This window comes from Elephantulus edwardii, unplaced genomic scaffold (assembly GCF_000299155.1).
Source record: "Elephantulus edwardii isolate Elephantulus edwardi_28Jun2011 unplaced genomic scaffold, EleEdw1.0 scaffold00226, whole genome shotgun sequence".
NCBI classification, from domain to species: Eukaryota; Metazoa; Chordata; class Mammalia; order Macroscelidea; family Macroscelididae; genus Elephantulus; species Elephantulus edwardii.
The window spans coordinates 3,327,825-3,341,797 of NW_006399976.1; the positions used below are offsets into that span (position 1 = coordinate 3,327,825).

At 48.8% G+C, this 13,973-nt stretch overlaps 1 protein-coding gene across 1 annotated transcript in view; it reads left to right on the forward strand.

Annotated features, from left to right (window-relative positions):
• AKAP8L (A kinase (PRKA) anchor protein 8-like) overlaps positions 1-13,973 on the forward strand; it is a 32,871-nt gene that overhangs the window by 14,065 nt on the left and 4,833 nt on the right. The window contains exons 3-12 of the mRNA XM_006898340.1: positions 6,684-6,716; positions 6,944-7,184; positions 9,055-9,538; positions 9,631-9,727; positions 9,809-9,879; positions 10,156-10,222; positions 10,797-10,905; positions 12,308-12,449; positions 12,530-12,635; positions 12,857-12,987. Coding sequence (XP_006898402.1) covers positions 6,684-6,716; positions 6,944-7,184; positions 9,055-9,538; positions 9,631-9,727; positions 9,809-9,879; positions 10,156-10,222; positions 10,797-10,905; positions 12,308-12,449; positions 12,530-12,635; positions 12,857-12,987 — 1,481 coding nt within the window. The remainder of the gene's footprint in view (positions 1-6,683; positions 6,717-6,943; positions 7,185-9,054; positions 9,539-9,630; positions 9,728-9,808; positions 9,880-10,155; positions 10,223-10,796; positions 10,906-12,307; positions 12,450-12,529; positions 12,636-12,856; positions 12,988-13,973) is intronic.

Below are 13,973 nucleotides of genomic sequence, written 5' to 3' on the forward strand. Positions count from 1 at the left end.
ATAAATGTGCTCTCATAAGTACCATATGAATAGCAGATGTGAATCTTGCCCTATCTTGGGCAGTCCTCACCATCTGATTGATAAACTTGAGCCCATTGTTACAGTCACCATGTCAGTCCATCTTGTTGAGGGTTTTCCTCTTATGCTGACCCTCCATCTACCCAAGCATGATATACTTCTCCAAGGACTTGCCCCTCCTAATAATATACACAAAATATGTGAGACTAAATTTTGCCACCTTTGTCTCCAGGAAGCACCCAGTTCCCACTTTCTCCAAAACAGACTTCTTTGTGCTTTTGGCAGTTCATGGGATATTTAATACTCTTTTCCAACACCACAACTCAAAGGCATCAATTCTTCTGTCCTCTTTATAGTAATTGCCCAACTTTCAGATGCATAGCAAGTAATCAAAAAGACCATGACTTACATGAATACAAAGCTAGAGTAAATCAGCCCCCTAGAGTACTATCAGGTAATCCTAGCTGAGGAGGAACTTCACCTGTCCTAGAATTCAGATGCAGGTAGGTATTTACTATAGCTTTAAATCCAGAGAAAGAAAGGATTGAGGAGTTCATAAAAGAGAAGAAATATTACATGTTCCCCCACCTCCACATTTCAGTCAAATATAATCCCAATTTGTCAGTCTTTTTTAATTTCTTTTTCTCTGATTTATATATTCTAAGGAGCCTAATGGTATAGTTCATTACATGTTGCGATGGAGACAGAGAGGTGAGTGGTTCAAATCTGCCATCTTCTCTGTCATCTCTTCTCATAAAAATATACAGCCTCAGCAACCCAGTGAAGGATTTGCTGAGTCAACAGGCGTGACTCACCTTCCTGCCCCATTTTAATCAAACATAGTTCCAAATGCTTGTCCTTTTTTTTAAAAAAGCTTTTTCCTGTGGCTTATATATTCTGGATTCAAAAATATTTTTCCCTATGTTTGGCTTGTCTTTATTTTTTTAAATTAGTTATTTGTTAAAGGACAGATATTCTTTGTAATGATGAAGCCTAGCAATCAGTTAACCATGTATGTGTGGGCCTGGTTCTGGACTCAGATTCTACTCTATTGGTCCTTTTGTCTGAATTTCTCTAGTATCACTGTATCTTTCTTAACTGTGTTGTTGTTATGTGCCACTCATAACTTGCTTTCCAGCGGGAGGAGTTTGCCTATTTTCTGAACAAGATCTTAGCTTGAAGGAATTGGCATCTGAACAGTGTTGAGACAACAACACTAACCATTTAGTTAGAATTTTATTCCTTTCTTTAGTGTATAATTCTTCTTCTTCCTTTTTTTTTTTTTTTTAAGCTAAAGAAGCTTTATTAAGGAGGCTCCTCGGTGGGATTCCTTGCTCTGAAGAGAGAGACAGACCAGGGGAAAACTGCACCCTAAGATGGATTCGGGCAGGTTTTTATAGTAGGGATCTTTAGGGAGGGACATTGGTGTAAGCCAGGTGGGCGAGGCTGATCACTCCCTTTGTTGACATGTTGGTATTCTTTGTATCCTTCATTCTTCTCCTTTGACCTTGGCCTGGGCAGGACATCCCAGCCTCTTTAGTGAGTAAAAGAGGAATGTATCTTTTCTAGTTACTTTCTGCTGAACAGTGGCAAAGATCTGGGGCTCTGGATTGGGATGGATAGCCCAGGACCAGTAGCCAGAGGAGAATATGGATGTCACAGCAGCTGGTTCAAGTTGGTCATTTCTCTTATCCTGTGAAGTAAGAATTCAAAAAGGCAGGGAGAGAGTAATAACAATACGAAGAGCTACTTAGGGCTTGGGATCAGAGTGAGGTGAAGAGCAGTGGGGTCTACTAGTTGAGAGATTTAGGAAGTCTGCTTAGTGGGAGTAGTTAGAATTACTGTGTTAGGTCTATCTTAGTGTGGCTGAAGAGGTTTGGATGCATGCTGTTTGATGAGGATGGCTTCTCCTGGGGTGACTCTAGCTGTCTGGTCTACACTATCAGGGGAGGGTCTGGGTATGCAGCAGCCTGCATGTTCCCTGAGTAATTCCTAATGAGGGAGAGATGAGGAATATATGATGCTAAAACAGGGGTTTCCATGGGTAGGTATGGTTCAGCAGAAAGGATGGTGAGCATAGTGTTGCATGGATATGGGCTAAGGCAATAGGAAGTTGCTGCTTTCCACACTGTTTATGGAAACTACAGCATAGGCTGCCTGACAGTAAACTTCAGAGGTCACACAAGAGCTGTTGTCAACAAACAGAATGGGCTGGATTAGGGATGGGCTAGTCAGATAAGGGGGGGAGTAAAGAGCTCATATCTTCTCAGGGCAGCTTACTGGAAGTAGGGTGGCTGGGTTGAGGGACAGTGATTGAGAGAGGCTAATATCAGGGTTCTCAAAATAGTGTATACTTTCCAAAGAAGATATTGTAAATGTATTTTGTATTTCATTTAAAAATATTTCATCTTTTTAGTGCTCTTGTAAAGAGTGCTTTTAAAATTTTATTTTTCCATTTCTAAGAAGCAGAAATTTTATTTTTAAGATATTGATTGCATTAAGGGACAAAATGGGTGAGTAAGCCAATCTCCAGTTAGTGGAGGTGGATCCAGTTCTCCCTTCCCACTTGTCTATTCTCATCACTAGCTACCCAACCAGGATTTCATGGAGAGTTTATTCCTTACAGCTACAGATTTATTACAACTAAAAGACATACAGATAAAGAGATGTGTAGGATGTAGTCTGGGAACCTTTTTGGTGTGGAGCTCCCAAGTCCCCAGGGACATGAATGCCTTCCTGAGAGCAATATTTTTGCTAACCAGGAGGCCCGCCTGAGCTTTAGGATTTCAGGTTCTCATTGGCTTCACCACATGGCCATGTTAGAATACATCCTGCCTCCTGAAGCTAATCAATATGTTGTTTGCAGTTCTTGGATCTTAATCTTGGACCTTATCTTAACCTAGATAGTCCTTGGTCTTATAAGATCTAATCAGCTCATTAGCCTCAATAGCCTAGAGTATGATCCAGCGCTCAAGAACCAGTCACTTCATAATTGACTTTGTAATAAATATTGCTAAAGTGTTGTTATGTACTGTCCGTCAGAACTGACCCATAGCTGACCCTCCAGCAGGTTTTATTTGTTGTTGTTTGTATTTTGACATTTTCTAGCCAGTCATGTCAAAGAATTACTGCTGTCAGGTCACTTCTCATTCACACTGACTCCATAGCACTAAGCTCCCAGAACTCCCTAGCTAGTGGATTTGAACGGGCAACTTTTTGCTTAGCACTCAACTTGTTACTCACTATGACCCCACAGCTCTTTTGTCAAAAATAAGAAACCTTTTACTTGAGCATTATTGTTACTCAAAAAGAAGCTGTGCTGCAATCCCAAAGGCCCATTGTTTGAATTTACCAGCTCTTCAACTGGAAGAGGATGGGCAGTCTCCTCCTGTGTAATTTACTCCCTCTGAAAATCAGCTGGAGGGTCAGCTATGGGTAGGCTCCAACTTGATGTTACATGACAAAAACAACATTATTGTTTGGTGCCATCTTTGTACAAGAAAACTAAACCCTGCCTAATCCTGTGCCAACTTCACAATCTTTGTTGTGCTTGAGGCTACTGTTGTAGCACTCTTTGAAGTCCATCTTCTTAAGGGCCTTCCTTTGTTTCATTAATTCTCCATATTTCTAATTATGCTATCTTTCACTCAGAGACAGGCCTTTCCTGATATTATGCCCAAAGTATTAGACATGAAACCTCACCATCCTTTTTCTAAGAAGCACTGTGGCTGCATTTCTTTCAGGGCAGATTTGTTCTTTTGATAGAGTCCATGATAGGGACCATATTCTTTGTCAACACTAATTCAAAGTCATCAATAATTCAGTTTTCCTTTTCATTGTCCAACTTTTCATATGCATATGAAATAATTGAACAGGGAGCTCTGGTGCCTTAATGATAAGGAGTTGAGCTGCCAACATAAAGGCTCAAAGTTCAAATCCATGGGGAAGTTATGGGCAGTCTTTTCCCATTTGATTTACTACCTCTGAAAACCTGTCAAGTTCCAGTTTGACAGTACATAGCAGTGACGACATGGCATGGGTCAGGTGCGTTGTCATCTTCAAAATGATATCCTTTCTCTTTATACCTTTAAAGAAGTACTTGAAAGCAGATTTTCCCAGTGCAGTATGTCATTTGATTTCTTGACTGCTACTTCCCAGTGTGTTCTCTATGGATCCCAGGAAACTGGTGTCCTTAACAACTTCAGTCTTTTCTGTTGTTGTTGTTGTTGTTGTTGTTGTTGTTGTTGTTGTTGTTATGATGATGTTGTTTACTGGTCAAGTTGTGAGGATTTTTGTTTCTTTTATGTTGAACTAGCCATACTGATGACTTTGGTATTTGAACTTAATCAGTAAGTCTTTCAATTTTTTAGAAAACTTTGTTTTCTGCAGGCAAGGCGTATCAGAGGTTGTTAAATGAGTTTTTCTCCAGTCCTGATGTCACATTATTCTTCCTGTAGTCCAGCTTCTCTGATTATTTGCTCAGCGTCCAAATTGATGAGTAAGTATGGTTGAGCAATACGGTGAATTTAAATAACAAATTGTAAAAAGGAACGAGTCAGCCAGAATCCCACCATTTTATTATTTCATCTTTATCAACATGCGTGTTGTAGGTTGTTAATTCTATTCATCTATAAATTTCTTTATCTTGTACTACCTCGCTTAATGTTAGAATCATTTGCTGTGTCATAGATTTAATGCTTACCAGATCTCACTGAGCAGATAGCATAATCTGATTAATCATTACTTTAAAATTAAACTTCTAGATTTTCTAGTTTTGCTCTTTAAATATTGCTCACAGGGATCATCTTGTTATAATCTTTTTTTCTCCCTTCTCTTCCTCTCTACTCCCCTTCTTGTTTCTCCTTCCTTTCTAATTATGTCCTTAAAATTCCCCCAAGGTCTTGGGGAGCTCTGGTGACCTAGTGGCAAGAAGCTGCACTGCCATCCCAGAGGCTCTGCTGGAGAATGAGGGACAATCTCCTCCCATACTAGTCAGATCCAATTTGACAGTACACAAACAAAAATTTAAAAAAAAAAAAATTCACTCAAGGTCTCATCCCCTATAATAGTATAAATTTAGATGATTCTAAGTTCCCAGATGCCAAGGTCTGAAGAAGAACTTCCTCTTCAAGCGACTTCCTGGGGAGCCCATCAGTAGTCTCGGTTGCATAGGACCACACAGCACAGGCCTGCTGAATTCTTAGCAGCACCTTGTAACATGAGGCTTCCTGCCTCTCCTCCTTTACATTGTTAATACCCATTCTTACTTCTCCTAATCCACGGTTGTGGTGGACACAGTGCACTGAGAGCCTGAGTTTGAGTGATCAGATTCTTCCCTCTCAGACCTGTCTCCTTATGAATGGCTAGTATCCTGTCCACTGCTTCCTCCTCTTCCACCTCATCCCCATCCTAAATCTGACAACCCTATAGGCAGGCTCTGTTCACCTCCTGAGGGTTAATTCATTGTTACTTTGTATACCTCTTGACCTCACACTATCTCCCTTCAGTCCTGTGACATTGCACTGTCTCCCTTCAGTCCTGTGACATCGCACTGTCTCCCTTCTGTCCTGTGGGTAGCTCCTGGCTATCCCTCCTGCAGTTGGTGTTGGTGTCCCCTTCAACAGCACCTCTGCTCAGTGCATGCAGAGAAGGGAGAGACTAAAGATGAGACTTTCATTTTGGCTGTCATCCCTGGAAGGAGTTTTGTGAGCACTATCCTATGGTTCCCTGGCGGTAGAAGTTATCACAAGTGTCTGGTTGGTTCTTCTGTGCCTGCCTGTCCCAGGTATAGGCTGGATTGTGAGGTCCAGTGTGCATCTCTCCACATCTGTGCTCTTGCTCGTCTTCATTCTTGAGCTTGCCGTTGATCATTCTGCTTCACCAAGCTGTATCCTCCGCTCTCATGTATCACCCAATCCTGCAGGTAGGACAGTTGACTATTCCTAGCCAGAACACAGGGAGTCTGGCACTGTCCTCAGGAACTCCTCTGGACAGAAACCACAGCTGATCAGCATGGTTCCCCATGGCTTGGGCAGTGTCAGTTCTCTGTGGCTTTGTGTTGCTCAGAGGGTACACTTACCATGTGCTTTGGTAAACCCTAGAGCATGTTAAATCTAGATGGCTTGGAATCTAGATGGCTTTCCCTGTAACATTTCTTGAACTGGGAGATAATTCTGTTTTTTCTTGTTCATTTGCTCCAGCATAACACACATACCACCACCCCACTGTTGGCCATCTGTCATGGTGGGCCTTTAAAGGTCTAGAGGGCTTCTTTTTCTGTTCTGCACACCTTTTGTGGATGATTTGGATATCAGAATTGATGTGAGTTGTATACTAAGCTGTTTGTACCATGTAGGATCATTTTCCACCTCCATTTATTTTCTAATTCTAGTCTTTTAAGGGAGGCACATGTAGGAACCTCATCAGTTAGTTACAATCATTGCAAATTGGAGGCTCCTTGAATAGCAGCAAAATCAGAGCCACAGAAGGCTGTGTGTGGACCAGGTGCTGTTGGACAGCCAATAGCCCAAGTCAGATGCAATATTTCAAGTGCAGGGTTCTTTAGTTGGCATAGTTGTGTCTCCTGAGGCCACTTAGGGACTGCAAGCGGGCATTCTCGTCCGTGGTGAGCAGTTTAAGCATACCTACCTTTTTGCTTTTTGCAGGATATGGAACTTGGAACTCTGGGGCAAACAGAGGCAAGTATCACTTCCATGTTGTCGATTCTTTTTCTCTGCCACTGCCCAGCTTGGCCAAGGTGGGATGGTGTCCCAGGATGTTCTGGTTCTTCCTCCCCCATTACAACTGGTCCTCATTCAATTGGCTAAGGCCCATGCAAGCATGGGTGACCAGGATTCCCAGCTCGTCTCCGTAACAGAAGGTGCTTCTCTCTGTGTTTGTCTCTTTGTCTGTCTCCCTGTTGTAGGTTATGAGAACTATGGTTATGGCTATGGCTATGGCCAGGAGAACACCAACAACTATGGGTATGGTATGGCCACTTCAAATTCATGGGAAATGCCTACCTCTGACGCAAATGCAAACCCTAATGCCTCAGGTAGCACCAGTGCCGATTCCGTTTTATCCAAAATTAACCAGCGCTTAGACATGGTGTCACACATGGAGACAGACATGATGCAAGGAGGCATGTATGGCTCAGGAGGAGAAAGGTGAGTGGGGCTCCTGACTAGACCCAAGGTCCCCACAAGGGAGGCACATCCTGCCTTGTCCTCTGTGCCTTCCTTTGTGAGCATGCCTCTTCCTCCTAGCTTGCAGTGCTGCTCCCCCTGCTGAGCCCTGCTACTCTCTGCTCCCCTGATGTTCCCCTTCCTGATAGCATGCCCTTGCTATCAGTGTAGGGGCCCTTCTTGACAGGGTATGAAGGAGCTCAGGCTGGGCTGGCTGGCTTGGGTCTCAGGATTTTTCCCTGCAGACTTCAGTGGGTCTCAGTGCACCCTTGGGTGAGCTCTCCAGGCTTTCACAGGCGGCTGATTGAGGGATCTCTGTCTCTGGAAGCAACATCAGGAGTGCTCCATAAGACCTTGCATCTTCTTTGATGTCAAGGTGGGATGAAGCCCTCAAAGTGTGCCACAGTGAGCTGAGTGCTCACTTAAAAGGCTGGGACTAATATCAGTGCTTCTTGAGGGCACTGGGGTCCCTTGAGGGACACAGGCCTTCTGAGTCCTTGAGAAGACCTCTGGGAGGGGCATGGTGGTTCTTAATTACGCAGATGAGGACCCTGAAGTATAGAGTGGTCACCAGTGTATGTGGAGTGTCTGGGGCTTATACATTCAGTCTGTGTTGTTACTCACCAACTCATTGTAAAACAAAGTCAGCTTTTACTGCCCAGGAATGCTCTTGTCCCCAGCAAGGTCTCTGGGGAGGAGGGAATGTATTTTCCCCATAGGCTGCCATGGAGTACCCTGATGCTCTCCAACTAGCAGGGAATGAGTGGCTTGCCTGGTATTGGTAGGGCCAAGTAAAGCCTCCAGGGCCATGACAGCTGACCTCTTTAGGTTCTGTAGCTCCACTCTGCGGTCTGGGCACATGGGCCGAAACAGGAAGGACTGGCTCAGTGGTCGTGTGGGCTCTGTCTGGCTAAGGTTCTATGGTGTGGGAGAGCTGATCCTCCACTACTAGTCAAAGCCTACGGGAGAGTGGGGACTTGGACTGGAGCCATACTGGATCTCCCCCCAGGTGCCCTGTCTTTTCTTACCTCCTTACTGCCCGATGGGAACCATGTCAGGGAGGGACCCCAAGAGGATGAGCTATCCTGCATTCTCTTGAGTGCCTGTGGTAGGATTGGCAGCTGGTGGCTTCCCTCTTCTGGGCAGGTTTGTGGGTTTTTGGTTTTTGTATTCTTTGGTTAGTTTTTGTGTTGTTTTTTTCCCCTCCTGGGCAGGTTTTGTTTGCCTACCTCATAGCCTCCTGGGTCTAAATGCCCTGTCATGGGCTCCAGAGTCGATACCTCACAGACCACTTTTTTGTCACTGGTATACCTATGAGATCTTCCCTGGGCCATGCTCCTCATTTTGTCTCTCTCCTTGTAGTGGTAGTGAGGGGCTGTGGACTGGGATTGGCCTATGATTACTGCTTCCCTGGCCCCAAGGGCCAAGGCAGACCCACAAGGTGTTTGTCCTGAGCATCTTAACCTCAGTGGATGTCTTCTGGCATGCCTACCTGCCGAAAGCTCTCTAAGGACTCGGTGTGTCCCCAAAGGGCCAACAGTTGCTTTCAACACTATGGGTCTGGGCACATGCATGTGTCCACAAGGCAGCGGATGATGGTGGCTGGAATCCTGGCTCTGGTCAGCAGTCCTTCTGAAGGGCTCCTAAACTGGTATATGACTACCTTCAGGCATTGGACAGCAGGTCTCTACCTGCTGCCAGAATTGAGAAACTGAAGCCCATAAACTTGTGTTTCTGAGTGTGGCCCTGCAGTGGGATTAGTACTTGAGCTGGGTTTTATCTGGACAGGAGGCTTGGGAAGGGCAGGGGCAGTAGGCTGGCCCCCTAATGATGGCCACACATGACTCTGCAGGTATGACTCCTATGAGGCCTGCGACTCAAGGGCCATGCTGAGCGAGCGCGACCTGTACCGGTCAGGCTATGACTACGGCGAGCTTGACCCTGAAATGGAGATGGCCTATGAGGGCCAGTATGACACCTACCGTGACCAGTTCCGCATGCGCGGTGGTGATACCTTTGGTCCTCGGGCACAGGGCTGGGCCCGTGATGCCCGTGGTGGCCGCCCAGTGGCCTCAGGCTACGGGCGCATGTGGGAAGAACCCATGGGAGCCCGGGGCCAGTGTTTGCCAGGAGCCCCCCGGCTGCCCTCCCTCTTCTCTCAGAACATTCTCCCCGAGTACGGCATGTTCCAGGGCGCACGCGGTGGGGGTGCCTTCCCGGGTGGCTCCTTCCCAGGCAGCTCCTTCCCGGGCGGCTCTCGCTTTGGCTTTGGCTTTGGCAACGGCATGAAGCAGATGCGGCGCACCTGGAAGACCTGGACCCCTGCTGACTTCCGGGTGAGTGGGGTGGCACGTGGGGTCATCTCTATCATACCCACCCCTAGCACTGACACCCTTCGGCACTGACCAGCTCCCTCTTCCCGACACAGACCAAGAAGAAGAAGAGGAAGCAGCTAGGCAGCCCCGATGAGCCTGATAGCAAGGCATCCAGGACGGACGGCTCAGACAACAGTGACTCTGACAATGGTGAGCGGGTGGGTGGACAGGCGGCCTCAGTGCCCCTTTCCTGCAGGCCCTGGACCAGGCTCATCTACTCTCCCCTTCCAGATGAGGGCACTGAGGGAGAGACAACTGAGACTGCCGACGGCTCCGAGGCCGTGGAGAAGAGCTCCAGGGTGGTAAGTGCTTTGACCTGGGTTTTGCTCTCAGAGTCCTGGGGAGGTTGCTCTGAACTCCCCTGAACAGGGCATCCAGGGTGAGAGGGAAGAACTGCCTGCTCAGAGGCATGTAGGTGTGGACAGCCAGAACTCCTGTCCTCACAGATAGAGGGTGAGCCCTGTCTGGGTTCTAGGGAGGCTGAGTGCCTCTGGCCCATCAGAGCTCTTTTTTTTCCTTGGAAATGACCACACATTTTCTACAATTGTTTTGAAAACCATTGTTTTCAAAACTGCTAGGAAGGAGAAGATGAGGAAGGCAAAGAGGATGGGAAGGAAGATAGCAAAGAGGATTCAGGTGAGTCTGGTGAGCGGGCCAGTGATCTGGGTGCTCATGGGGAAGATCCAGGTGGGCATCGTTGAGGTAGGAGCACAGCTGCCGGGCAATTCCCAGGGGGCCATGCAATTCCCAGGGGGCCATGCGTGCCTTCTGTTCTTCTTTTTCCTTTTCTTTGCTTCCTTCCTTCCTTTCTACGCTAACCTCTAATCATCTCATGCAGAATGGTGTCATGGCCCTTCCTTCCCTAGCACACTGGTTGTTGTCTCCGGTGGGAAGTGGGGGCAGCAAGCAAAAAACATGGGGACCCCAGGCACATCCTCAGACCCCTTAGTAACTCACAATTGCAAGTTGTCCGTGGCTGGGATTCGAACTGGGACCCCAGTGCAGTTCATCCAACTCTAGTGTATGGATCTTCTCCCTTGTCACAGTCTCATGACGGGTTGAGAGCTGTGACACTCCTAAGTGGTAAAAGGCAGCAGGACTTAGTAGTCAGTCTACATTCTGCCCACATGAGTACTTTGTGCAGATGGCATGGTGTGGTAGCATACCTTTGTTCCCAAGTGCTATATTCAGGTGGTCATGGCGTCCTTTGCTCCCACAGGGGCCCTGACTGGCCAGGATGAGAATGGTCAGGCCAAGCGCAAGCTGCAAGCAGGCAAGAAGAGCCAGGACAAGCAGAAGAAACGACAGCGAGACCGCATGTTGGAAAGGTAACCAGCTCCCCATCTCTGCCTACTGCAGGGCCACGCCAGGAGAGCATCCTAGCTCTGCCGCTGTGCCACACCCTGGCTGCCCGTGGGAGCCACACCTGCTCGGCCATGCATGGCCCCTGCTTCCTGCCAGGCCCAGCTCCCAAGGTCTGGCTCATCCCCTACCCCTCTGCGGCCGCCTGGCGACCGCTGGAGTCTTTGGCCCAAGACCCGACACTGCTCGGCACCGTTGCCCAGAAGCACCAGCGCTAGGTCACTCGGCGCACAAGCCCCAAGGTGCAGTAGGGGCCGGATGCCCCCGAGGGAGGGTGCCAGCTCATCAGAGACTCAAGGTCCAAGGCGCCCGTGCCGCCCCATCTAGCTACCAGGAAGCTGTCGCCACGCCCAGGAGAGACGGCAGCCCCTGTGGGCCATGGCAGCCGCGGGCCTGCCCTTTGCCCCGTCCGCCGGCCCCTGCCAGGCCAGGCCGTCTATGGCTGAGTCCTTCACGCCCCTTGGTCGGGTCTGTCTGCCCTCAGGGCTCCCGCATTGGCGCTTGCCTCCTCCTCCTCCGCCTCAGACTCTTGCTCTTGCTGGACCTTCCTCAGCCTCGCCGGCGCCTGGCCCCTGGGCTCTCCAGACAAAGCTGACCCCCGTGTGGCCCAGATAAGGACGTCCGGCAGAGGTAGGGACCCGCCCCGAGGCCTCGGTGGCGGCTGGCCTCCTCCGCCCCTTGCTTCGTCGGCCTGCTCCAGCCCAGGCCCCAGACCCTGGGCTTCTGCTGTGGACGCCAGGCCCAGACAGAGCACCTCGCCCAGGTGACTCCAGGCTGCCCTCTGGCAGGCCGGGCAGGTGCCCTCCTCCAGCTCAGACTGGTCTCTTCTTGGAAAAAGAGGACGAGGCAGCCAGGGCCCAGGCCTACTTCCTTCCTGTCCCTCCCGACACCACCCCTGAGCGTTCTGAGCGAGAACAGGCTGGGCCTCTGAGTCCCCCAGGCCCCTGAAGGAAGCTGCAGCACCTTTTCAGGCCCTGCCTCAGGACTGCGCACTCCATTCCACACCTCAGGCCACCTGGCGTGAGCCAGGGCAGCCTGCCTTCTGGTCCCCAGCTGGGCCGAGTGCACGTGCTCCTGCCTGGCGTGGGCAGTGAAGGCCTCCGCAGCCGTCCATCGACTGACTGCCTGTTGCAGCAGCTGCTGCCTTGGGCCTGGCCTTCTGCCTGTAGGAAGGAAGAGCTTCTTCCCCTGGCCCCACGTTGCCTTTCTACTCCCAAGCCCTAGCCCCAGCCTACCCCCCTGCGGGGCCACACCTCAGGAAGCCCATGAGCAGGGCCTGTCTCAGGGCCCACATCTGGGTTGGGTGAGACAACAGCACCACTGCCTGAGACCCTCATAGCCTCAGCCCTCATCTCCCTCCTGTGGCAGGATCCAGTTTGTTTGTTCTCTCTGCAAATACCGTACCATTTATGAAGATGAGATGGCCAACCATCTGGACAGCAAGTTCCACAAGGAACATTTCAAGTTTGTTGGCACCAAGCTTCCAAAACAGACGGCTGACTTCTTGCAGGTGAACCCTGAGGTTACTCTTAGCTTCCTGGGGCCCTAGAATGCAGAACAGTCCCCATAAACCTCTGATGTCTCTGGCAGGAGTATGTCACCAACAAGACCAAGAAGACAGAGGAGCTTCGGAAAACTATAGAAGACCTTAATGGTCTGATCCAGCAGTTCTACAGAGACCAGGATCTGACCCAAGGTAAGAAGGTTCCACCATTGCTTGTCAGACAGACCTCTTCTGGTTCTCAGGACAGAGCCCAGCCTGCCCTCGATTTCCAGGGACAAAGCTGTCAGTGGAACTCCCTCAGGCCACTTGGAAGCTGTAGGGTGAGGGCCAGGGAGCTAATCTGCGTCTTCACCCAGACTCCTGGGCCTGTCATAGGCACTTGGCCAGAGGAGACTGTCTTTTCCTTCCTACAGAAATTGCTATGGAACATTTTGTAAAGAAGGTGGAGGCAGCTCACTGTGCGGCCTGTGATCTCTTTATCCCCATGCAATTTGGGATCATCCAGAAGCACCTCAAGACCATGGATCATAACCGGAACCGTAGGGTGAGTGAGAACTCAAAAAGGTTGCCTGCACGAGGTGCTCGCATTGTGATCTGTGCCTGCCTCTGAGAAGCTGCAGTTGAGCAGGGCTGGGAAAGAGTCTAGAGAGGTGCTTTCCCAGCCCAGTGTGGTTATTGCTGATTCAGAGAGGCTGGGAAATAACAAGTGGGGCTGGCATCAGAATTGGGCCTTAAGGACCATTGTTAACAGTTGCCGTTGAGGTGGCAACCTCCTGTCCTGTCTGGTCCAGCACCATCCCATCCAATGATTGTCTGGGGACAGGATGTTGTGACCCATGGGGGTTTTGTTGGTTAATTTTATTTTTTTTTAAGTAAGCCAGACCTTTCTTCATAATCCATTTTAGGCTCTGAGCTCTGCTGAAACCTTTTTAGCCTCACAGGAACTGTCAGGCCTCCAAAAGACAGAGTTGGTGGCTGTATAATGAGGTGCATTACCTGGAATTGAGCCTGGGTTAGTTAGAGGGGGAGCTTTTTTCCCCTTCAGAAACCAGGCATGAGAGCATGGGATATGGGGACTTCAGAGTGCACTAGGACTCAGTGGTGAGATTAGGTTCAGACAGCAGATGGATGGAGGGGATTGGATTGAGAAAGGGCATCTGTGTTGGAGTGAAGGAGTTGGGAATTACTCCTCTAGCTATAGATATTTTGGTTGGAGAGGAAAATGAACAGAGTTCCACAATGTCCCACAGCTGGTATGGAGGGAAGTGAATAGAGAGCCCCATCCTGAGAATGGCGGAAAGGGCTGAGCAAAAGAGCAGAGTAAGGGGATAAATCTCCTCTTTAGGAGACAGGTATGAGCAAATGAGTGGGAGTCCGAGTGGACTCTCTCCTTTAGTACTTTATAAGAACTTTGTAAGATTATATTGTGTTAAAAAAACTGGATGAAATATGTTTATGGCATTGAAGTCTATGGGGGAGAGAATAGTCTAAAAGTATTATATTTTAGGGCATTATTTTTATCGTAGGAGT